The sequence below is a fragment of the Chrysemys picta genome, chromosome 17 (genome assembly GCF_011386835.1).
Source record: "Chrysemys picta bellii isolate R12L10 chromosome 17, ASM1138683v2, whole genome shotgun sequence".
In the NCBI taxonomy this organism is placed as follows: domain Eukaryota; kingdom Metazoa; phylum Chordata; order Testudines; family Emydidae; genus Chrysemys; species Chrysemys picta.
The window spans coordinates 5866274-5889524 of NC_088807.1; the positions used below are offsets into that span (position 1 = coordinate 5866274).

Sequence of the window (23251 nt, forward strand, 5' to 3'; positions counted from 1 at the left end):
GGGGTGGCTGGGGCTTCCGACCCAGCCGACGAGAGGGAGCAGGTCCCCATCCCTTCCTCAGCCGCCGAGTTCCAGGCCGAGTTGCAGAAGGACCCCTCCCTGCGGAAGCTAAGGGGCCTGGCTGACCTCAGTGTGGGACAGACCATGAGGAGAGGATGCAAGGAGAGGTTCCTGTGGGAGAAGGGGTTCCTGTACCGAGAGTGGGCTCCCCCGGGGGAAGTGGAGTCGTGGGGGATCAGGAGGCAGCTGGTGGTTCCCCAGAAGTTTCGCCACAAGCTACTGTACCTGGCCCATGACATCCCTCTCGCAGGGCACCAGGGGATCCGGCGCACCAGGCAGAGGCTGCTACAGAACTTTTACTGGCCCGGGGTCTTCACCAACGTCCGGCAGTACTGCCGATCCTGTGACCCCTGCCAGAGGGTGGGGAAGGCCCGGGACAAGGGGAAGGCAGCATTGAGACCTTTGCCCATCATAGAGGAGCCTTTCCAGAAGGTGGCCATGGACATAGTGGGACCTCTCAGCAAGACGACCCGGTCTGGGAAGAAATACATCCTGGTGGTGGTAGATTTCGCCACCCGCTACCCCGAGGCAGTGCCCTTATCGTCCATTGAAGCAGACACTGTGGCGGATGCGCTGCTGACCATTTTCAGCCGAGTGGGGTTCCCCAAGGAAGTCTTGACGGACCAAGGGTCCAACTTCATGTCGGCCCTACTCCGGTGCTTGTGGGAGAGATGTGGGGTCCGGCACAACTGGGCCTCAGCATATCACCCCCAATCCAACGGGCTGGTGGAGAGGTTCAATGGGACGCTAAAAATGATGCTGAAAACATTTATGAATCAGCACCCGCAGGACTGGGACAAGTACTTACCTCACCTGCTGTTTGCGTACAGGGAGGTACCCCAGGAGTCTACCGGGTTTTCGCCTTTCGAACTGCTATATGGAAGGCGGGTAAGGGGGCCCCTGGACCTGATGAGAGACGAATGGGAGGGGAAGGCCACTCCTGACGGAGAGTCGGTGGTGGAGTATGTCCTGACCTTCCGGGAACGACTTGCCGAGCTCATGGGCCTGGCCAGGGAGAATCTGGCCAGAGCCCAGAGGAAGCAGAAGGTCTGGTATGACCGCACAGCACGGGCCCGCGCCTTCGCCACTGGGGATCAGGTGATGGTCCTCATCCCCGTGAGGAAAAACAAACTCCAGGCCGCCTGGGAAGGGCCCTTCAAGGTTGTCAAGCAACTAAACGAGGTAAACTATGTGGTGGAGATGTCGAACCGGGCACACCACCACCGGGTGTACCATGTGAATATGATGAAGCCATATTATGACAGGGGGAATATGGTATTGGCCGTGTGTGGACAGTGGGAGGGGCAGGGAGATGACCCTTTAGTAGATCTATTCTCTGGGACAAGAGTTGGCTTCCCCCTGGAAGCAATTCCCCTCTCTGATCGGCTAACCCCTGCCCAGCGAGCTGAGATCAGAGGGGTGCTGCATCTGTACCAGCAGCTGTTTTCCAACCAGCCTGGACGCACTAATCTGACTGTCCACCGGGTGCAGACAGGATCGCACCCGCCTATAAAATGCTCCCCCTTCCGAGCCACAGGGAAAACTGCTCAGGACCTGGAAAGAGAGGTCAATGACATGCTGGCTTTGGGGGTGATCCAGCCGTCTTCCAGCCCTTGGGCCTCGCCGGTGGTGCTGGTCCCCAAAAAGGACGGGTCGATCCGGTTCTGTGTGGACTATCGGAAGCTCAATGCCATCACTGTAGCCGATGCCTACCCCATGCCCAGGCCGGACGAGCTCCTAGACAAGCTGGGAGGTGCTCGGTACCTTACCACCCTGGATCTTACAAAGGGCTATTGGCAAGTGCCGCTGGATGCAGATGCCAGGCTGAAATCGGCCTTTGTCACCCCTCTGGGGCTCTATGAGTTCCTGACCCTGCCCTTCGGCCTCAAGGGAGCGCCGGCCACCTTCCAGCGCCTGGTGGATCAGCTACTGAGGGGGATGGAGAGTTTTGCCGTGGCGTATATCGATGACATCTGTGTCTTTAGCCAGACCTGGGAGGACCACATATCCCAGGTTACACAAGTGCTGGACCGACTCCAGAAGGCTGGGCTGACCGTAAAACCGGAGAAGTGCAAGGTGGGGATGGCTGAGGTATCCTACCTAGGCCACCGGGTGGGAAGCGGCTGCCTAAAGCCGGAACCAGCCAAAGTGGAGGTGATCAGAGACTGGCCCGCTCCTCAAACCAAAAAGCAGGTCCAAGCCTTTATTGGGATGGCAGGGTACTATCGGAGGTTCGTGCCCCACTTTAGCGCCATAGCCGCCCCCATCACTGAGCTGTGCAAGAAGGGGAAGCCAGACAAAGTGGTCTGGACCGAGAGTGCCAGGAGGCTCTCCGGGCGCTGAAGGAGGCTCTGGTCAGTGGCCCAGTTCTGGCAAACCCAGACTTTGACAAGCCCTTTATGGTGTTCACCGACGCCTCAGACACAGGACTGGGGGCGGTGTTAATGCAGGAGGATGAAAAGGGGGAGAGACACCCCATCGTGTGCCTGAGCAAGAAGTTGCTACCCCGGGAGCAGAACTACGCGGCCATCGAGAAGGAATGCCTGGCCATGGTGTGGGCCCTCAAGAAACTAGAGCCATATCTCTTTGGGCGTCACTTCACCGTGCTCACCGACCACTCTCCCCTGACCTGGCTGCACCAGATGAAAGGAGCCACGCCAAGCTCCTGAGATGGAGCCTGCTCCTGCAGGATTATGACATGGACGTGGTCCATGTGAAGGGACGTGACAACCTGATAGCGACGCGTTGTCCCGGAGAGGGAGCCCTGAACTTCCCAGGTCACTGGTCAGAGTGACCCCGCTCAGTTCAGTCTCGAAGGGGGGAGAGATGTGACGGAGCAGGGAGCAGGGCAGATTTGACCTGGGAATGTTGCAGGGGGGTTGCAGTGGGATGTGGGACTTCCCTTGAAGGAAGCTACCTGAGCTGTAACCTGAGCCAGGAACGGGGGGTGGGGAGAATTAACACCTTCTGCCGGGAGACTGAACAAAGGAGAGGAGCAGCGGGAGGGAGTTGGGAGTTTAGTTTCGGTTGGGGCTGGGTGGTGCAACGCAGGGAACCCCAAGCTGGGTCTAAGCTCCCTGAACCTCCCAGAGGGACCTAATTGAGGGGGTCTGGTCGTACCTACACGCTCTGCTTGAGACTGTGTTCCTGTCCTTAAATAAACCTTCTGCTTTACTGGTTGGCTGAGAGTCGCAGTGAATCTCGGGAAGAGGGGTGCAGGGCCCTAACTCCCCCACAATCCGCAACAGGTGTCGACGCTCAAGCCCTAGGGTAACAAACCCAGCGTCTGCTCACTCCAGTTCCACTAGCCCAGGGCTGTCACTGCAGTGTAGACAGACCCCGTCGTGTTTCCCGCGGCCGGCTAATGTGTGTGAACCAAACTGCCTTGTCGCACTCGGGTGTTAGCGAATGTGGGGTAAACCCTTCCGTTGTTTCTGGCTGCCGGGGCCCCAGGCCCCTGGTGTTGTCACTGACCCTGATGAAAAATGACTGGGAACCTCTCAACAAGCAGAACGGCCGGGGAACGGGGTGTGGATAGGAATCGCCGGCTAGGGGCCTGGGACCAGCAGCCGATGCACTTTGGAGCCCCGCTGCCCTGGGCCTGGGGACTGTCTGCACCGCGCCTAGATGGCACCACGGCCCATGGTGCTACCCTTGCCCCGGCGGCAGCCCGGATTTCACCCCCGCGCGCGCACGCAGAGCCCTGGTGGCATGTCCAGTTTGTGCTGTGGCTTTTCCCTGGAGGCAGCCAGCAGAAGCCGTTCTGGATGGAAAGGACAGGGCTGCTTTCCGTCCAGGCCAGCCAGGTAAAAACGACCTTTGGCTTTTGCCTCCTCTAGGATTTCACGTGGCGCTAGCTAGCTGGGCGAAGAAACCACTTTTTTTTTTTTTTTTTTGCTGTGACTTGACACGTTCTCAGGGTTGCGCCGGCTTCTCCGTCATGCCTCGTGCTGAACTGCTGCGCAGCGTCGCGGCGTGAGCGTTTAACACAGCTGCTGCGCCCCGCCCCAGAGGTGGCTGCATTGCGGGAGCGCTTGGGGCTCTGGCAGGGCAGGAGACCCTGGAGAAAGGAAAGCACTCGTTGCAGGCGGGTATTGAGAAGGCTGGGGCTGGCGCTGAGAGAGGCGCATGAGAAAGACCTTACCCCCCAGCACCCAAGCTCGGCCTGCATTCAGTACCAAGCAATTAGCCGCCGGAGACTGAGGGGCCTGAGAGGGGAACCTCAGGGGGGACCCCCAGAAGGGGTGTGCATGGATGGGGAACCCCTGTGAGTGCCAGGGCCCCATTCTACCCTCCCCCACAGGGCTGGCTGTGGGGAGAGTGGGGGCTGTGTGGAGGATAGGGAGGTGCTGAACCGAGGGCTGTGGGGGGCGGGTGAGGGGGGTGCACAGGGCTGGCTGTGGGGGGGATGGGGGTGTGCAGATCCGAGGGCTGTGGGGGGCGGGTAACGGGGGTGCACAGGGCTGGCTGTGGGGTGGATGGGGGTGTGCAGATCCGAGGGCTGTGGGGGGTGGGTAAGGGGGGTGCACAGGGCTGGCTGTAGGGGGGATGGGGGTGTGCAGATCCGAGGGCTGTGGGGGACGGGTAAGGGGGGTGCACAGGGCTGTCTGTGAGGGGGATGGAGGAGTGGAGAACCGAGGGCTGTGGGGGGCGGGTGGGGGGGGCGCACGGGGCTGATTGTGGGGGGCACGGGGAGGTGCAGGACCAAGGGCTGTGGGGGGCGGGTGAGGGGGGTGCACAGGGCTGTCTGTGAGGGGGATGGAGGAGTGGAGAACCAAGGGCTGTGGGGGGCGGGTGAGGGGAGTGCACAGGGCTGGCTGTGTGGGGGATGGGGATGTGCAGAACCGAGGGCTGTGTGGGGCAGGTGAGGGGGGCGCACAGGGCTGATTGTGGGGGGGGGATGGGGAGGTGCAGGACCAAGGGCTGTTGGGGGGTGGGTGAGGGGAGTGCACAGGGCTGGCTGTGGGGGGGGGATGGGGGTGTGCAGAACCGAGGGCTGTGGGGGGCGGGTGAGGGGGGTGCACAGGGCTGTCTGTGAGGGGGATGGAGGAGTGGAGAACCGAGGGCTGTGGGGGGCAGGTGAGGGGGGCGCACGGGGCCGATGGCTTCCGGGTGGTGAGGAAGGCAGAAGGGGCCAACTGCGGTGTGACTCCCTGCCCCCCGCAATAGCTTTATTGACCCGTGTCCCTCCTGTGCCCCCCCAGCCGAGCCGGTGACTGCCAGACTCAAGCAGCTACAGCTGCAGCGAGATGACTTTGAGATCCTGAAGGTGATCGGGCGCGGCGCGTTCAGCGAGGTGAGAAGGGGCCGCGGGCCGGGCAGCCGGGCCAGCACTTTCCCCCGGGGATCCCGGCGCTGACCTTGTGCATGGGGGGAGGTCGCAGCTGCCATGTGTCCGGCTGTGTCAACACAGCCCCTGCCCCGGGCCCCCCCGCTGCCAGCCCCCGGCGAGGTGCGGAGGGCTGCCCCAGGGAGCCGCAGGAGAGCTGCCCTTATCCAGTCGCTGACCAGCCCAAAGGAGCCAGAAAAAATGGTTTTGTATCAAGCCGAAAATGCAATTTTGGGTGACTTGCAAAGTTAAAAAACAAAAATGGTTCTGAGCTTTTTTGAAGTTTCAAAACCGAAACGAAAGAAAAGGACCATGGGGCACGTAAAGTCGCTTCCGCGGGAAACGCTTGGTCTTGGAAATGATAGAACGAAACCTTTTGATTTCCCTTTTTTTCCTGGTATTTTTGTTTTTAGTGTCCACTCCCGCTCCCACTCCCGCCCCCGCCCCGCCACCTGAAACGCTTCGGCGACACAAATGCACAGTGTGTCCTGGAGTTGTCCAATCTGCACTTTTTCACAGAAAAAACGGTTTGGGGTGGAAAAGTTTGTCCAGCTCTAACTGTCAGTAATACACAAAAGGAAGGAGTAATTCACTCAACCTGTGGAACTCACTGCTGGGGGATATTGTGAAAGTCAAAAGTACAAGTGGGTTCAGAAAGGAATGCGAGACATTCCTGGAGGATAGGCGCATCCATTAGCCAAAATGGGCAGGGACGCAGCCCCATGCCCCAGGTGTCCCTAAGCCTCTGACTGCCGGGTGCTGGGACTGGACGACAGGGGATGGATCACTCGGTAATTGCCCTGTTCTGGTCATTCCCTGGCCTCTGGCAGTGGCCACTTTCAGGGTCAAGATACTGGCCTAGCTGGCCCATTGGCCTGCCCACTCTAGGGAGGAAGGTCTAACCACGGCATCGGGGCCTGTCCTTCCCGCTAAGGATGCGGGTTCAATCCCCAGGTGTGCTGGGTTGGAGAGGGACCAAGTGCTGCAGAACCCAGCGGTGTCGTCTCTGCCCTACAGCTTGGGCAGCGTGGGGTGGCCAGTGCCCCTCTGGCCGATTGGTAAGGGGGAGCCCCATTTCCCACCAGTGACCCACTTCATAACCTTCCCCCCAGAGCTGGCAGGTTCTGCCCTGCTCGCTCCCTGCCCTCCAGGGAGGTGGCACTGCAGCCCCCAACCCCCCACTGCACCCCAACCCTACCCTGGATTCCTAGAGGGGCGTTATTCCGGCTCTGTGACCGGCCCATCCCAGGCTGTGGATGCTGGCGCTGGGATGGGGGTGGGGCTCTGTTCCTGCTGGGAGCTGCACTGAGACAGCCAGCCTGCCCCCTCCCGCTGGGGTGTCTCTGTGCCAGCCACGGACCATGTCCCCTCCCCCCCGTCTGACAGGTGGCGGTGGTGAAGATGAAGAGGACGTCGCAGGTATACGCCATGAAGATCATGAACAAGTGGGACATGCTGAAGCGGGGCGAGGTGAGTCGGAGGCGCGAGACGCTGGGGGGCACTGGGTGCTGGGGGCTCCTCCCAAACGGGCCTTGGGCTTCCCTGAAGGTCCAGATGCCCCCTTTCCAGTGCCTCTCCCTGGTGCCCATCCGTGGCCACCCTGGGGTGGAACATTACCACAACCCCTACCTGCCCCCCATGGCATGGCTCAGACACCGACACCCGCCCATGGCAATGCCCCATTCCTGCCCCCACCATGGCACGGCCCAGTTGCCACCCCCCATCCATGGCATGCCCTGTCCGTGCCCACCCCTGCCACAGCTCAGCTGCCACACACCACCCATGGCGTGCCCCATCTCTGCCCCCCACTACAGCACAACCCAGCTGTCATCCCCCACCCATGGCAGCCCCATCCCTGCCCCACAGCACGACCCAGCTGCCATCCCCCACCCATGGCATGCCCTATTGCTAATTCCTTCTGGACAGTGTCTTCATCTGTCTGCCCCCCCACCCCAGCAATAACTCCCACCCCCACTCTGTCCAGAGGCCCCTCTGCCCTCCACCCCCGGGGCCTGCCCTGTGTCTGGGCCTGCAGGATAAGAGCCTCTGAACTGCCCCATCTGCCTGCTCTGCCCCCTCCGGCATTGCCCCTATAACCCAGCACCATGACCAGGGCAATTCCAACAGGAGCAGTATTTGGCCCTGGTACGATCGCTGCTGGGATCCTGCCCTGTCAGAGCCCTATGTCCCCACCTACTGTAGAAGTGCCCGATCTCCCCACCCCCTTGGCACTGCCCCCTCTCCCACCTCCCTCCCCCCATGGCATGGCCCCTTCTAGCCACCCCCGTCCTCCAGAGCATCGCCCCAACTAGCAACACAAACACCCCCTGTGATGCTGGCCTCAGCCTCTCTCTGCACACCCCTCCCCGTGGCATTGTCCCATCTCTGCAACCCACCCACCCTCTGCCCGCGGCAGGGCTCTCCCCAGCTCTGTTATCCCCGCCCAACTGCCCCTAGCTGCGCTGTGGGGTCCCAAGGAACTGGGGGCCCTGTCGTGGGGCCCAGACCCTCCCCCAGCCTGGCCGGCCCCTCTCACCCCCTATCCCCCGGGCCCCGGTGGCCCCCTCCCACACCCAGCCGGGCTCAGCGTCTCTCCCGGGGGGGCAGGTCTCCTGTTTCCGTGAGGAGCGGGACGTGCTGGTGAACGGAGACAAGCGTTGGATCACCCAGCTGCACTTCGCCTTCCAGGACGAGAACTACTTGGTGAGCAGCCGGCGCCGGGCACCGCAGGCGGGGGGCAGGGGGCACACTGGGGGGGCAGGGGGCACACTGGGGGGGCAGGGGGCACACTGGGGGGCAGGGCACATCGCCAGCACTTCCCGCCCTGCCCCCTTCACAGACCATCTGCCTAGGGACGGGTCACTCCAAACCCTATAGACCTGAGAGCCTGGGGTCTCCATAGGGGCCGCGCTGGGGAACAGCCACTCCAGACCGTATAGAGACCTGGCCTGTGATCTCTATGGACCCTATAGCCTGAGATTTCGAGAGGGGACACACACTGGGGGCCAGCCACTCTGGGACCTATGGACCCTATAGCCTGACATGTCTATAGGGGACAGAATGCCCCGACATGGGATGTTATGAATGAGACATCTTCCAGACCTCCCGCCACCAACTGTGAGATTACAGCTGGGGCCGGGGCAGGGGGGGTGGGAGCCAGGACTCCTGGGTTCTATCCCCAGTTCAGGGAGGGCTGTGGGGTCTAGAACAGGAGTGCTGGGAGCCCGGACTCCTGGGTTCTCTCCCCAGCTCTAGGAGGGGAGGGGGGTCTAGTGTAGCTAACACAGCGGGTGCTGGTCATCCCAAGGGCAGGAGCCCCCCACGCTGCCAGCCCAGTCTCTCCCCTGCTGCTCTGGCCCTGGTGGGGGGCTGCCCTCGAAGGTGGCCTGTCGGGGGCGCTGTCACGCCTCGTCTCCGCTCCCGCAGTACCTGGTGATGGAGTACTACGTGGGGGGCGACCTCCTGACGCTGCTGAGCAAATTCGGGGACCGCATCCCCCTGGACATGGCCCGCTTCTACCTGGCCGAGATGGTGATGGCCATCGACTCCATCCACCGCCTGGGCTACGTGCACAGGTAGCGCACCCCCGGAGGGCAGGGAGGAGCCCTGCAAGCAGAGGGGGCAGCCAGCGCTGGGGGAGGGGGCAGCAGAGTGCGGCCCCTTGGATCTGAGCTGGGGCCGACCCGCGGTGAGATCCGGGGGTCTGGCCAGGGGCCGAGTTCCTAGAGCAGTGGTCTCCAAACTTTTTTGATCGCGTACCCCTATCCATAAAAAATTTCTGAGCACGCACCCCCTGCCGCGCCGAAGCAAAAAAAAACCAAACAAGCAAACTCGGACTCCAACCCGAACTGCCGAAGCAAAAAAAAAAAAAGAAGCGTTCCTCCTGCCGTGCACCCACAAGGATCCTCTTGTGCACCCGCTGGGGTGCGCGCACCCCACTTGGGAGACCACTGGTCTAGAGCATCAGGCAGACAGATCCCTGGCCCCCTTCTCCAGCCAGACATCCCCTGCCTCTCCCCGGCCCCCCTTCTCCAGCCAGACACCCCCTACTGCCCCCCAGCCCCCCTTCCCCAGGCAGACACCCCCTGACTCCCCCAGCCCCCCTTCTCCAGCCAGACACCCCCTGCCTCCCCCCGGCCCCCCTTCTCCAGCCAGACATCTCCTGCCTCCCCCTGGCCCCCCTTCTCCAGCCAGACACCCCCTGCCTCCCCCCGGCCCCCCTTCTCCAGCCAGACACCCCCTGTCACCCCCCAGCCCCCCTTCCCCAGGCAGACACTGCCTGTCTCCCCTGGCCCCCCTTCTCCAGCCAGACACCCCCTCCCTCCCCCCAGCCCCCTTCCCCAGGCAGACATCCCCTGCCTCTCCCAGCCCCCTTTTCCAGACAGACACCCCCTGACTCCCCCGGCCCCCTTCTCCAGCCAGACATCCCCTGCCTCTCCCAGCTGCCTTTTCCAGTCAGACACCCCCTCCATCCCCTGGCCCCCGTTTCCAGCCAGACACCCCCTGCCTCCCCCAGCCCCATTTGCCAGCCAGACACCCCCTTCTCCAGCCAGACACCCCCTGCTGCCCCCCAGCCCTCTTCTCTAGCCAGACACTCCCTGCCTTCCCCCAGCCCCTCTTCTCCAGCCAGACACTCCCTGCCTCCCCCCAGCCCCCCTTCCCCAGGCAGATACCGCCTGCCTCCCCTGGCCCCCTTCCCCAGCCAGACACCCCCTGCCCCTTACCCCGGGGGGCTGCTAATTGTCGGAACAGAGCATCAGATCAGCCCTTTGCTCCCCAACCTGCAGCCCCCAGGGCCGGAGCACGTGGGCGCTCAGAGCTCCCAGACGCCCTCTCGTTCCCCCGGGCGCTGCACAGGGCCCCGGCCAGCCAGGCAGTGTCCCAGGGTACCAAACGAGGTCGGATTTCTTGGCTTTCGCAACCACCCCTGTCCCCTGCCCACCCCCAGAGCCCGTGATGCTGGCTCTGCCCCTGGACGCGCCTGCCTGAGCCAGAACAACCATAAACACTGTCCTAGATTCAGATTCATCTGGGCCGGGCCCAGCTCCAAATCACATGAGCCCCCAAGGCCTGGGAAGGTTCAGGGCCAGGCGAGAGGGCCGGGGAAGGTCCCGGGAAGGGTGAGAATTGAGGGAGGAGCCCTGGAGAGATGGGAACGGGGGATGGAGCAATGGATGGACAGATAGACGGGATGGACGGACAGACAGACAGGCGGATTCTAGGCCAGCTGGAGGAGATGACCGGGGAGCGAGACCCGGGCCCTGGGTTTGGGGAGGAGCGTCTGGGCCCCTGGCTTCCTGCGGGGACCTTGGTACATGGGCCTGGCCTGGAATGGGAAACCTCCGGGCAGAACCCGCGGGGAGGGGGGGCGGAGTGAGGTGGCGCTCTCGCCAGCCTGGCACTAGGGGGCGCTGTGCTGCAGGGAGTGGGGTGAAGGCACAGGAGGGGGCACGCTCCCCTCAGTCAGTGGTGCCCCAGCCTGGCACTAGGGGGCGCTGTGCTGCAGGGAATGGGGTGAAGGCACAGGAGGGGGCGCGCTCCCCTCGGTCAGTGGTGCCCCAGCCTGGCACTAGGGGGCGCTGTGCTGCAGGGAATGGGGTGAAGCCAGAGGAGGGGGCGCGCTCCCCTCGGTCAGTGGTGCCCCAGCCTGGCACTAGGGGGCGCTGTGCTGCAGGGAGTGGGGTGAAGGCACAGGAGGGGGCGCGCTCCCCTCGGTCAGTGGTGCCCCAGCCTGGCACTAGGGGGCGCTGTGCTGCAGGGAGTGGGGTGAAGCCACAGGAGGGGGCGCTCTCCCCTCGGTCAGTGGTGCCCCAGCCTGGCACTAGGGGGCGCTGTGCTGCAGGGAGTGGGGTGAAGGCACAGGAGGGGGCACTCTCCCCTCAGTCAGTGGTGCCCCAGCCTGGCACTAGGGGGCGCAGTCCTGCAGGGAGCAGGGCTCACTAGGGAACACTCTCCCCTCGGTCAGTGGTGCCCCAGCCTGGCACTAGGGGGCGCTGTGCTGCTGAACGTGCCATTGGCAGAATTCACGCGCCTGAGACGCTGTTGGCAGGAGCTGAAATGTTCTCCCGGCGTCCTGGCTACGTGGCAGTTTGGGCCCCCGATGTCTTCTCGGGGGCGGGGGGGGGGGCATGGTCCTCCACTTCCTGTCCCAAAGCTGCCGGGCTCCCCTCAGGGCTGGGGGAAGCGAACGTCACCTGGGAGTGAGGGGGCGACTCCCTAACTCCCCCACCCCCCAACAGTCTCTTTCTGTCCGCCCCCCTCCAGAGACATCAAACCCGACAACATCCTGCTCGACCGTTGCGGGCACATCCGCCTGGGGGACTTCGGCTCCTGCCTCAAGCTCCGGGAGGACGGCACGGTGAGTGCAGTGCCCCCCGCCCCCACGCTGGCCTCCTCGGGCGACAGCGCCGAGGCAAACGACGCAGCTTCCCGTCGGAGATCTGCCGACTGGCAAACCCCTCTCTGCCACGGCTGGGGTGGGGGGGCTCCCTGTCCACACTCCCTGCCTCTAGTTCGCTCTGCCTCACCCTGCCACGCTCCCGGACTGCGCAGCTAGGACACGGCTGGTCCGGGAGTCCGGGTGAGTCAGCCGAAGCAGCTCTGCATCTCTATGCAGGGAGCAGACAGTGTGGGGAAGGCAAAGGGACCCTGCCATGCCATGGGCCTTGCGGCACCAAAGACAAGGGGGGGGGTCCGAAATGGTGCCCCCCACCTGCTGAATCCTCTCCCCCTCCCCGGCAGATCTGCTCGTCAGTGGCAGTGGGGACCCCCGATTACCTGTCCCCCGAGATCTTGCAGGCCGTGGAGGACGGGAGCCACTCGTATGGCACTGAGTGCGACTGGTGGTCCCTGGGCGTCTTTGCCTATGAGATGTTCTTCGGGCACACGCCCTTCTTCGCCGACTCCATCGTTGAGACCTACGGCAAGATCATCCACTTCAAGGTTGGGGGGGGCAGTGGGGCAGGGAGGCGGCACCAGCACCTGGGACCCTAGGAGGAGTGCACAGTCTCCTCTAGTCCCCACCCACTGCCAGGCATCCCCTCGCCTCCCCACAGAACCCTGCCCCCTGTCTCCACCCCAGCGCCCTGCCCCCATCTCCACCCCAGCGCCCTGCCTCCCATCTGTACCCCTGGTGCTCTGCCCCTCATCACTGCCCCAGTACCCTGCCCCCCATCTCTGCCCCAGCCCTGCCCCCATCTCTGCCCCAGCGCCCTGCCCCTCATCACTGCCCCAGTACCCTGCCCCCCATCTCCGCCCCAGCGCCCTGCCCCCATCTCTTCCTCGGCACCCTGCCCCCCCATCTCTGTCCCAGCCCTGCCCCCATCTCTGCCCAGCTCCCTGCCCCCATCTCTGCCCCAGTACCCTGCCCCCCATCTCTGCCCCTGGTGCTCTGCCCCTCATCACTGCCCAAGTACCCTGCCCCCCATCTCCGTCCCAGCCCTGCCCCCATCTCTGCCCCAGCACCCCGCCCCCAGTCTCCACCCCAGTGTCCTGCCCCCCCATCTCCACCCCCAGTGCTCTGCCCCTCGTCACTGCCCCAGTGCCTTGCACCCCCATTTCTCCCCATCTCCACCTGCTCCCCCGCCCCCCCCGCTCCACACCCGGTCTGCCCCCCGCAGCTCCCCTGAGCCCCCCACCTTCCGCCTTTCAGGAGCACTTTCGCTTCCCGCTCTCGGCGCCGGAGGTGCCAGACGATGCCCGGGCCCTGATCCAAGGGCTGCTCTGTCCCCGGGAGACGCGGCTGGGCCGGAACGGGGTGCGGGACTTCCGGGAGCACCCCTTCTTCACCGGCGTGGACTGGGAGGGTCTGCGGGCGTTCACCCCGCCCTTTGCCCCTGAGTTCGCCAACGCCACCGACACCTCCAACTTCGACGTGGTGGACGACTGCCTGACGGATATGGTGAGCGGGGGCGGGGTACGTGACCTTTCATTTCTCAGCCCCAACCCGCGTCCGCGCCTTGCATGGCTGCCCTCCTCCCCCCTCTGCATCCCCCTCTCACCTTGGGCTGCCCCCAGGGTCACTCAAGGGCTGGCCCCGGTGACGCTCTGGGCGTGCGACGGTGGGACGTGCCCGCGGGCCTGGTGCAACGCTCTCGGCCTGGCATCGCCATGTGCCACATCTCTGGCCAGCTCAGGCCCCCTGGCACTGCAGAATGGCCCTAAAGTGGGGGGAAGGGCCCCCCAAGTATCCCCGCACTGGCTGGCATGGAGCTGGCGTAAGGGTCCTGCTCCCAGCCCCTGTACTGGGGCTATTCCCTGCCCCCCCAGGGCCCATAGGAGGCAGATGGGGGGGGGCACAGAGAGGGAGAGCACGAGTTAGAGCAGCCCTGAGGTTGCACTAAGTGAGGCCAGGGAATGGGGAGACCCTGGGTGCCCCCAGGGAGGGGGGTTCCCTGCCCTGCTGCAGGCTGAGATCTGCCCTCGTCTCCTGCCCCGGGGGGGGGGGGGGGGCAAAATAACATGAACTCCCAGCGCCACCCCCGTTCCTTTCCCAACTGAGCCAACATAGAGCTTCCCTGTCTGCCCCCCAGTCCCCCCACCTACCTCCCCCAGCCTCCCAGCCCCCACCTACCGCCCCCATCCACCCCCTGCCCCCCAGCCCCCACCTACTTCCCCCAGCCCCCCCAGCCCCCACCTACCACCCCCATCCACTGCTGCCCCCCAGCCCCCACCTACCACCCCATCCACCCCCTGCCCCCAACCCCCACCTACTACCCACCAGTCCCCACCTACTGCCCCCCAGCCCCCCTGCCCCCCAGTCCCTACCTACTGGCCCCCATCCACCCTCTGCCCACCAGCCCCCACATACTGCCCCCTATCCACTCCCTTCCCCCCAGCCCCCAACTACCTACTGCCCCCATCCACCCTCTGCCCCCCAGCCCCCACCTACCGCCCACCAGCTCCCCTGCACCCCAGCCCCGACCTACTGGCCCCCATCCACCCCCTGCCCCCCAGCCCCCCTGCCCCCCAGTCCCTACCTACTGGCCCTCATCCACCCTCTGCCCGCCAGCCCCCACATACTGCCCCCTATCCACCCCCTTCCCCCCAGCCCCCACCTACCTACTACCCCCATCCACCCCCTGCCCCCCAGCCCGCACCTACCGCCCCCCCATCCACCCCCTGCCCCCCAGCCCGCACTTAAGGCCCCCATCCACCGCCCCTCCCACCTACCGCCCACCAGCCCCCCAGCCATCCCCTGCCCGCCCCTCAAACCAGCCCCCGCCCACCCCCCACGCCCACCTCTCGCATGTCCACATGGAGCCTGGAATCACCTGCACACGTGTCTGGGTTTTGCTTGCATGGCTAACGCAACCGGCACAGCGCGGGCAGGGGGCGTGGGGGGCAGGGCCCAGCGCCGGCAGGGGGCGTGTCAGGGCCGTGTGGGCAGCAGAGTTTGGAGCTGTGTGGGGCACATGGGGCAGGCCCTGCCGGGGATGGGGGTGGAGCTGCGCCCCCCCCCAGTTCAGGGCCCCCTTCGGTGTCGCCCCCAGGAGACGCTGTCGGACATGCTGGAGAGCTCCCCGCTGGGCGTGCACCTGCCCTTCGTGGGCTTCTCCTACACCAGCACTAGCCTCAAGTAAGGGGGTGCTCGGGGTATGGGAGAGGGGGACATGGGGCCTGTCCCCAATGGGGTTGTGTGTGGGGGCACGGGGCCTCCCTCTGGCCCAGCTCGCAGGGTCCGTGCACAGGCAGCCTGCTCAGGGGCTGGGCCTGGTCTGGGGAGAAATGGGGGGTTCCCCTTCCTGGGGCAAGGGGCAAGGGGAGCCCTGGTGGGGGGCTGAGGACTGGTTGTGGGGGAGCCCTGGTGGGGGCTGTGGGCGGGCAGAGCATGGGTTTGCTTGTCAGGGTGGGGGGGTGCAGGAAACCCTGATGGGGCTGGGGTGGGGGCACAGGAGGCTGGCAGGGATGGGGGTGGGGGAGCCTGGGGCTTGCCTGGCAGGACAGGGTAGGTGCTGGAGGGAGGGGCTGCCTGTGGGGGGGCGCATGGGGTTGGGGGGTGGGGGTGCCCCTGGCAGGGCTGGGGGTACTGAGGTGCTGGCCGTGGGGGGGCCTATTGGGTTTGGGGGCTGGGGCCGGCTGGGGGCTGCCGGGGGGGCAGCTGTGGGGGAGTGCAGTGGGGTTGGGGCTGGGGCCAGCCCTGGAGGGGGGTGCTGTGGGGTTGGGGGCTGGGGCCGGCCCTGGAGGGGGGTGCAGTGGGGTTGGGGGCTGGGGCCGGCCCTGGAGGGGGTGCTGTGGGGTTGGGGGCTGGGGCCGGCCCTGGGGGGCGGGTGCAGTGGGATTGGGGGCTGGGGCCGGCCCTGGAGGGGGGTGCTGTGGGGTTGGGGGCTGGGGCCGGCCCTGGGGGGCGGGTGCAGTGGGATTGGGGGCTGGGGCTGGCCCTGGGGCTCCAGGCGGGGCCGTGAGATTCTCCCTCCTCTCAGACAGAATGAGCCTGGGGACAGGGGCCGGGAAATCGCCATGGAGCTGGATTGCGACCGGGGCCCCCCCCTGCAGGAGCAGCCCCCCAACCTGCCCTCCGGAGACCTGGTAAGTGGCTGCACTTGGGGGGCCCAGTTGACTTCCTGCTGTGGGGTCCCAACCCACAGCCCCCTCCTAGCTCTGCTAGTGTCCCGCAGTGGCCGATTTAGAGGTTGTGGGGCCCTGGCGTCAGCTTCATTTTTGGGGCCTCCCCTTGGGACCCAGCCAAGAAAAAGACCATTCTCTCTGACCTCCCCCACCCCCGGTTCTCATTCTTTTTTCCTTCATCCTCCTCCTGTAAGTAACAGCAAGTCAATGAAAATAAAGTGAGGTACCTTGATTGGTTTTCTAGTCTAACTTATTTTTCCACAGACCACATGAAAATCGCTGGGGGTCTCGGCGAACCACGTAATGATCTTTCCAAATATGGTTTGTGCCATTAGCTAACTAGTGTAAAGTGCTTTGGATAAGAGCCCTTTATAAAACATTGGGGTGCAGGGTCTGGCCAGGAGTTAGGGTGTGGGAGGGGGCTCGGGGTTGGGGGTGCAGGGGCTGGGAGGGAGTTAGGATGTGGGAGGGGGCTGGGGGTGCAGGGTCTGGTCAGGAGTTAGGGTGTGGGAGGGGGCTCGGGGCTGGGGGTGCAGGGGCTGGGAGGGAGTTAGGATGTGGGAGGGGGCTGGGGGTGCAGGGTCTGGTCAGGAGTTAGGGTGTGGGAGGGGGCTCGGGGCTGGGGGTGCAGGGGCTGGGAGGGAGTTAGGATGTGGGAGGGGGCTCGGGGCTGGGGGTGCAGGGGCTGGGAGGGAGTTAGGATGCGGGACGGGGCTTGGGGCTGGGGGCTTGGGGCTGGCCAGGAGATAGGGTGTGGGAGGGGGCTCGGGGTTGGGGGTGCAGGGGCTGGGAGGGAGTTAGGATGTGGGAGGGGGCTGGGGGTGCAGGGTCTGGTCAGGAGTTAGGGTGTGGGAGGGGGCTCGGGGCTGGGGGTGCAGGGGCTGGGAGGGAGTTAGGATGTGGGAGGGGGCTGGGGGTGCAGGGTCTGGTCAGGAGTTAGGGTGTGGGAGGGGGCTCGGGGCTGGGGGTGCAGGGGCTGGGAGGGAGTTAGGATGTGGGAGGGGGCTCGGGGCTGGGGGTGCAGGGGCTGGGAGGGAGTTAGGATGCGGGACGGGGCTTGGGGCTGGGGGTGCAGGGGCTGGCCAGGAGATAGGGTGTGGGAGGGGGCTCGGGGTTGGGGGTGCAGGATCTGGTCAGGAGTTAGGGTGTGGGAGGGGGCTCGGGGCTGGGGGTGCAGGGTCTGGGAGGGAGTTAGGGTGCGGGAGGGGGCTCGGGGCTGGGGGTGCAGGGGCTGGGAGGGAGTTAGGATGAGGGAGGGGGCTCGGGGCTGGGGGTGCAGGGTCTGGGAGGGAGTTAGGATGCGGGAGGTGGCTCGGGGCTGGGGGTGCAGGGACTGGCCAGGAGATAGGGTGCGGGAGGAGGCTCGGGGCTGGGAGGGAGTTAGGGTGCAGGAGCATGCTGGGGGTTGGGGTGCAGGGTCTGGCCAGGAGTTAGGGTGTGGGAGGGGGCTCGGGGCTGGGGGTGCAGGATCTGGTCAGGAATTAGGGTGCGGGAGGGGGCTCGGGGCTGGGGGTGCAGGGGCTGGGAGGGAGTTAGGGTGCGGGAGGGGGCTCGGGGCTGGGGGTGCAGGGGCTGGGAGGGAGTTAGGATGCGGGAGGGGGCTCGGGGCTGGGGGTGCAGGGTCTGGGAGGGAGTTAGGATGCGGGAGGGGGCTCGGGGCTGGGGGTGCAGGGGCTGGGAGGGAGATAGGATGCGGGAGGGGGCTCGGGGCTGGGGGTGCAGGGGCTGGGAGGGAGATAGGGTGTGGGAGGGGGCTCGGGGCTGGGGGTGCAGGGTCTGGCCAGGAGTTAGGATGCAGGAGGGGGCTCGGGGCTGGGGGTGCAGGGGCTGGGAGGGAGTTAGGATGCGGGAGGGGGCTCGGGGCTGGGGGTGCAGGGACTGGCCAGGAGATAGGGTGCGGGAGGAGGCTCGGGGCTGGGAGGGAGTTAGGGTGCAGGAGCATGCTGGGGGTTGGGGTGCAGGGTCTGGCCACGAGTTAGGGTGTGGGAGGGGGCTGGGGGTGCAGGGTCTGGGAGGGAGTTAGGGTGTGGGAGGGGGCTCGGGGCTGGGAGTGCAGGGGCTGGGAGGGTGCAGGAGTCAGGGCAGAGGGCTGGGGGTGTGGGCTGGGATCGTGGGGGTGCTCCTAGCCCTCCACCCTGCCCCTCCCCCTGCCCCGAGAGCAGGCCAGGCTGGGGCCCCTTTGGGGCCGGGACCTGGCACCATGGCACCATTGGAAAGCCAGTCCTGGTTCATGGGAAGGCGCAGAAAAGAGCACGGGGCTGCGGCAGAGGCTTTCTTTGCCCTGTTTTGCTGTAAGAGTGAACAGGGAGAGATTGCTAGTCACCGGTCAGTGGGTGGGGTTATGCAGATTAGGAGCGTACAGGGAAACCAGCGAGAGGCCGGCGCCTGCAAGACTTCTCTGTCTTTGAACAGAATTGTGTTTTCAGGGTTCTTGCTTTGAATCCTGCCACTGGAGTCATGTCGGGGAAGTGATCCTCAGTTGTGGTGTTTGGTGCGTGGCTGGGAGCTGGTCACGGCGAGGTAGAGAGCATTGGGGGCAGGGGTGGGCGCGCACTGCAGGGTCAAGTGCCCTCTTCCTGGTTCTCCAAGCTCTGGTTAAGTGTAGGTAGTCTCTTGGTCTATCCAAGGCCGTGATCAAGTGTCTTGATGTTTTTGGTCTTTTGGCCTCGAGATGAAAACCTTGCCTTTGTTTCTGGGACCTTGAAGTGAAAAAAATTCTCTAAGTTATATCTACTGACTTCCTAAAAATTCTTGCTTTTCTGTGTGGGACTTTGCTGGTTATGTGATGTGTATGTATCTTTTCACCCTTGCAAATTTCTCATCACTCAAACTTCACCCCAGATAGTCAATACCTTCCCTCTTCACTTGTGTCTATTTAATTTTCAACATTAACTTTAATAAGATTTTTAAATCTGTTCTTTCACCTTAATCTCTTATGTCCTTTCTGTGCGGAGTGTATATTACACCAATTTTTGGAGCAGGGGGTGGGTGAGGCGCTCGCTCCATCCACTCCCCGCATTGACCTGGTATTGCAGTGCCTCTGGAAACGTGCCTCAAAATAGTTGAAAAATGTGACGTCTGAAGCACTTTGGTTTCTTGATTGTTACAATTTCTTGGGGGCGTTTTGTGAGTCTATAGACGTGAGGTTCTTTGTCTTGCTAGTGGTTCTCAAACTTTTGTACTGGTGACCCCTTTCACCCAGCAATCCTCTGCGTGCCACCCCCCCTTATAAATTAAAAACACTTTTTAAAATATATTTAACACCATTATAAAAACTGGAGGCAAAGCGGGGTTGGGGGTGGAGGCTGACAGCTCGTGACCCCCCCATGTAATAACCTTGTGACCCCCTGTGACGAACTGGGACTGTTCTTACTGTGGTCTGTGAATGCTGACAGGGGAGTGTGGCTAGGATAGTCTGCATTGCGGGATGGGAGTCTGCCCGAAGGCGCATACCTGAGTGTGTAACATGAGAACCCAGGAAGGGGTTGGAGGCCAGGTGACACCTTGGCCCGGGAAACTGAACAAAGGCTGTGGGAGGGGTCGCTGAAGGGAGAGTGTTGGAAGCGGGCTGGTGAGATGGCTGGGAGGCAGAGATTGCTCTGACCTCCCAAGGTGGGCTGGGATGCCCTGGGACCCCAAGATGGACCTAACTGAGGGGGGCCCCTGTTGTCTGTGCCTGCAAGACCTGTCTTGGACTGTATTCCTGTCATCCAAATAAACCTTCTGCTTTACTGGCTGGCTGAGAGTCATGGTGAATCGCAGGAAGCCGGGGGTGCAGGGCCCTGAGTCCCCCAATACTCCGTGACACCCCCTGAGGGGTCTTGCCCCCCCAGTTTGAGAAGCTGGGATCCTTCTTTCTGCTGTCTTTTCCACAGTCTGAGGGACGAATGCTTTCCAGACTGCGGGGCTGTTGGGGAGATGGTTGGTTGGGGGTTTTTTTGGAGGGGGGGTTGGTAATAGTTGAGGTCACTCGCGTATCAACAACTGCATGAGTTCCATAGACTTCTCCCCACCCAGCCGACGGTCCATGTATCTGGGTTTGTAAGATCAAGACAAGGCACTAGGTGGCGTGCCGCCCCCGGCACACGGGTCCCAATCCTGATTGTTTCCCCCCCAAAAACCTACTGTAATATAAATGCTAAATAATCATCCTTAATGGCTCAGTGATGCCACCCTCCCCACTGGAAAATCATGAGTCAGACCCCCCGAAATCACGAGATTGGCTTTAAAATCATGAGGATTCTTTTAAGAAAAATGTAATGGGCAGTGGGGGGAGGGGCAAGGACCCTGGGGGGGGGACCGGGGACATGGGCAGTATGGGGGGGGACCCCCTGGGCAGAGACGGGGGCATGGGCCCAGCCCTGGGCTCCCCTCAGCCCTGCCGGTGCCCCTCACGCCTGACCCACAGGCCCCTTCTAGCCCAGCCCTGGGCAGGGGTGAGGGCCAGCGGGGGGGGCGTTACGGCCCCTGATGGAGCTGAACCCGGGAGCGACCAAACACATCTAGCCCCAGGGCCAGTTCTGCCCGGCTGGGTGCCCTGGCCCCATGGCGCCCGGCCAGCCTCGCCCCCCCCCTCACAGCCGCCCTCTCCCGGCCAGGTCTGCAAGGCGCCCGACGGGCAGAAGCTGGATCTCGCCGCCTTCCTGGAGCTGCAGGCGGCCTTCGAGTCGGAGCTGCACACGCGGGAGGGGCTGCGCCAGGAGCTGAGCATGGTCAAGGTGGCCAACCAGACCTTTGCCAAGTGAGGGGCAGGGAGTTCGGGGGGAGCTGGGGGCATGGGCAGTGAGGGGGGGGACTCCTGGGGAGAGCCGGGGGCATGGGCAGGGGATCAGAGGCCTGGAGCTGCCTGGGGGGGGGGGGGGTTTCCAATGCTGCCCTCCTGAGGTGTGTGGCAGCTCCCCCTGCCAGCCAGCGGTGCCCATGTGAAGGGGGCTGGGGGGAGGGGGCGGGATTTGCTGGTTCTGGGGCTCGGCTCCTCTGATGCGCCCCCCTCACCCCCCAGCCGCCTGCAGGAGGCCGAGAACCGCAACCTGGAACTGGAAGCTCAGATCAAGCGATTGGAGGCGCAAATCGAGGGGATGAAACCACCCGGGGAGGAAGGCAAGTGCCCCCCTGCCCTTCCCCCTGGCCCGCCCCCTGCCCCCTCCAGCCTTGCCCCCTCACCCGCCTGCCCCATGCCCCACCCTCCTCTCTGCTGCTGCCTCTGGGCCCTGCCCTGGGCCTCCTACTCCCCTTACCCCCCTGCTCTACCCCCTGCCCCCTACCCCACCTGCCCCCCTGCTCTCCTCTGCCCCCTCTGGGCCCTGCCCCGGGCCTCCTACTCCCCTTACCACCCTGCCCTACCCCCTGCCCCCTCATGCCCTGGCCCCTGCCCTGCCTGCCCACTCTGCCCCCTTGTGCCCTGCCCCCTACGCCCCCTGCCCCATCCCCCTGCATCCCCTGCCCCCTCCAGGCCCTGCCCCAGGACCTCTACCCCCCATTCCCCCACTAACCCGTCCCCTACCCCCCTGCCCTGTCCCACCCCCTACCCGCCCTGCTCTGCCCCTTCCGGGCCCTGCCCTGGGCCTGCCCCCTGAGACCCTTCTCCCTCCTCCCCTCAGGGCCTCTCCCTGTCCACCCCCGTGTCACGCCCCTCGCTCTGCACCCCATTCCCCGTCACTCCCCACTCTGCACCCTCCTCTTGCTCCTAACCCGCCCCCCACTTTCCCCTCAATTCCCCTGCTCCTGCCCCAGCCCCGGGCCGGGGGAAATCAGCCTGTGACAGGCCTCCTGTGCCCACCCTTGTGTGACTGTTAAATGGCTGCCATGTCCCTCCGCAGAGGCGACCACGTCTCCGTGCTGGCTGGGGGACCCCGGTGTAAGCTGCTCGACCTCGGGGAGTTATGCGGGGCTGGGGGTTTCAAGGCTTACGGAAGTGACCAGGGATGGGCAGGACCATAATTAATTTGGCAGGACGGGGGGCAGGGACCGTTCCAGGCTGGTGACGTCCATCTGTCCCGGTGCTAGCCTGGGCTTTGCCCCCTGCAGCCGTGGGGGTTAGCTGGGAATTGGCCCCAGAGCCCCGGGCACGGCCAGGGAAGCCGAGTTCCCACGTGGGGCAGGTTACACACACGCTCCCGACCGGTGCCCTTCCCCAGCCCCCGTGCCTGGCCAGACTGACCAGTTCCTGAGCTGGGGAGCTGACGTGCCACCCCTGGTGCCTGCATGGGTGGGGGCCTCGGTTCACCTAGGGCGAGCCTGCCTGCGGGACAGGACTGTGCATGGCTGGGGCGGGGGCTCTGCATGGCAGGCACCGGGGCTGAGCAGTGGGCACAGCTGGGTGGTGGGGGCCCGTCTGCCCAGGGGAGGGGTGACCCCTGCATGGCTGGCCTCCTCGGGCCACGCACGGTCCCACCTCTCTCTTTTCCTTGCAGCTGCTGTGGGGCGGCCCCCCGGCTGCGCTGCCCCCTGGCCGTGCCGCACGGAGCACCCCGCTGATGTAAGCCTGGCCTGGGGGCACGGTCTGGTGGGGGGAGCGGGGGCTTAGCACCGGGGCTGGTCACCAGGCTACAACCCAACTGTGCCACTCAAGGCCCCACACCAGGGGGGTGTACGTGGTTCTCGTCTGAGGGCAAGTCGGGGAGCTCTGCCCGCTTGTGCCAGGGCTGGGGTGGAGAGCAGGGCCCAGTCCGATTCCCCCTGCCGGGGCAGGTCTGGCAGGTCTGGGAGGAGGTTTGGCCTGGGTCCAGCCCCAGTGCCCCCCTCCCGGCCGGCTCCGCTGATCGGGCATCTCTGCTTTCTCCTTCCAGCAAGGCGGCACCATGGCACCGCGACGCTGTGAATACCCGCTTGTGGTACCTCTGTACCGCCACTTGCTGCTCTTTTCTAGGGTACGTCGGCCCCCGCTGCTCACCCGCCCAGCTCCTCACCCGCCCGGCTCCTCGCCCGCCCTGACCCCACCCAGCTCCTCGCCCGCCCTGACCCCGCCCGGCTCCTCGCCCACCTGGCTCCTCGCCCGCCCTGACCCTGCCCGGCTCCTCGCCCGCCCAGCTCCTCACCCGCCCTGCCCCCGCCCGGCTTCTCACCCGCCCTGACCCTGCCCGGCTCCTCGCCCACCTGGCTCCTCGCCCGCCCTGCCCCCGCCCGGCTTCTCACCCGCCCTGACCCCGCCCGGCTCCTCGCCCACCTGGCTCCTCGCCCACCTGGCTCCTCGCCCGCCCTGACCCTGCCCGGCTCCTCGCCCACCTGGCTCCTTGCCCGCCCTGCCCCCCGCCCGTCTCCTCACCCGCCCTGACCCCGCCAGGCTCCTCGCCCACC

The 23251-nt window shown here is 64.8% G+C and overlaps 1 protein-coding gene across 12 annotated transcripts in view; it reads left to right on the plus strand.

The window, feature by feature from the left end:
* The window catches only part of DMPK (DM1 protein kinase), a 43651-nt gene that overhangs the window by 17254 nt on the left and 3146 nt on the right, over nucleotides 1-23251 (plus strand). The window contains exons 2-14 of one of the 12 annotated variants that reach the window (XR_006176638.2): nucleotides 5265-5356; nucleotides 6776-6859; nucleotides 7997-8092; nucleotides 8816-8964; nucleotides 11654-11747; nucleotides 12131-12331; nucleotides 13041-13304; nucleotides 14881-14966; nucleotides 15811-15916; nucleotides 20554-20673; nucleotides 20958-21055; nucleotides 22369-22433; nucleotides 22748-22824. Coding sequence is in view for 10 of the 12 variants with exons in the window: in XM_008173998.4 (XP_008172220.2) it covers nucleotides 5265-5356; nucleotides 6776-6859; nucleotides 7997-8092; nucleotides 8816-8964; nucleotides 11654-11747; nucleotides 12131-12331; nucleotides 13041-13304; nucleotides 14881-14966; nucleotides 15811-15916; nucleotides 20554-20696; nucleotides 20958-21055; nucleotides 22369-22433; nucleotides 22744-22824 (1559 nt within the window). In the remaining 2 variants the exon portion in view is untranslated. Of the gene's footprint in view, nucleotides 1-5264; nucleotides 5357-6775; nucleotides 6860-7996; nucleotides 8093-8815; nucleotides 8965-11653; nucleotides 11748-12130; nucleotides 12332-13040; nucleotides 13305-14880; nucleotides 14967-15810; nucleotides 15917-20553; nucleotides 20697-20957; nucleotides 21056-22368; nucleotides 22434-22743; nucleotides 22825-23251 lie in introns of all 12 variants that reach the window. The other 11 variants (XR_006176639.2, XM_008173998.4, XM_008173993.4 and 8 more) reach the window with 11 other exon arrangements.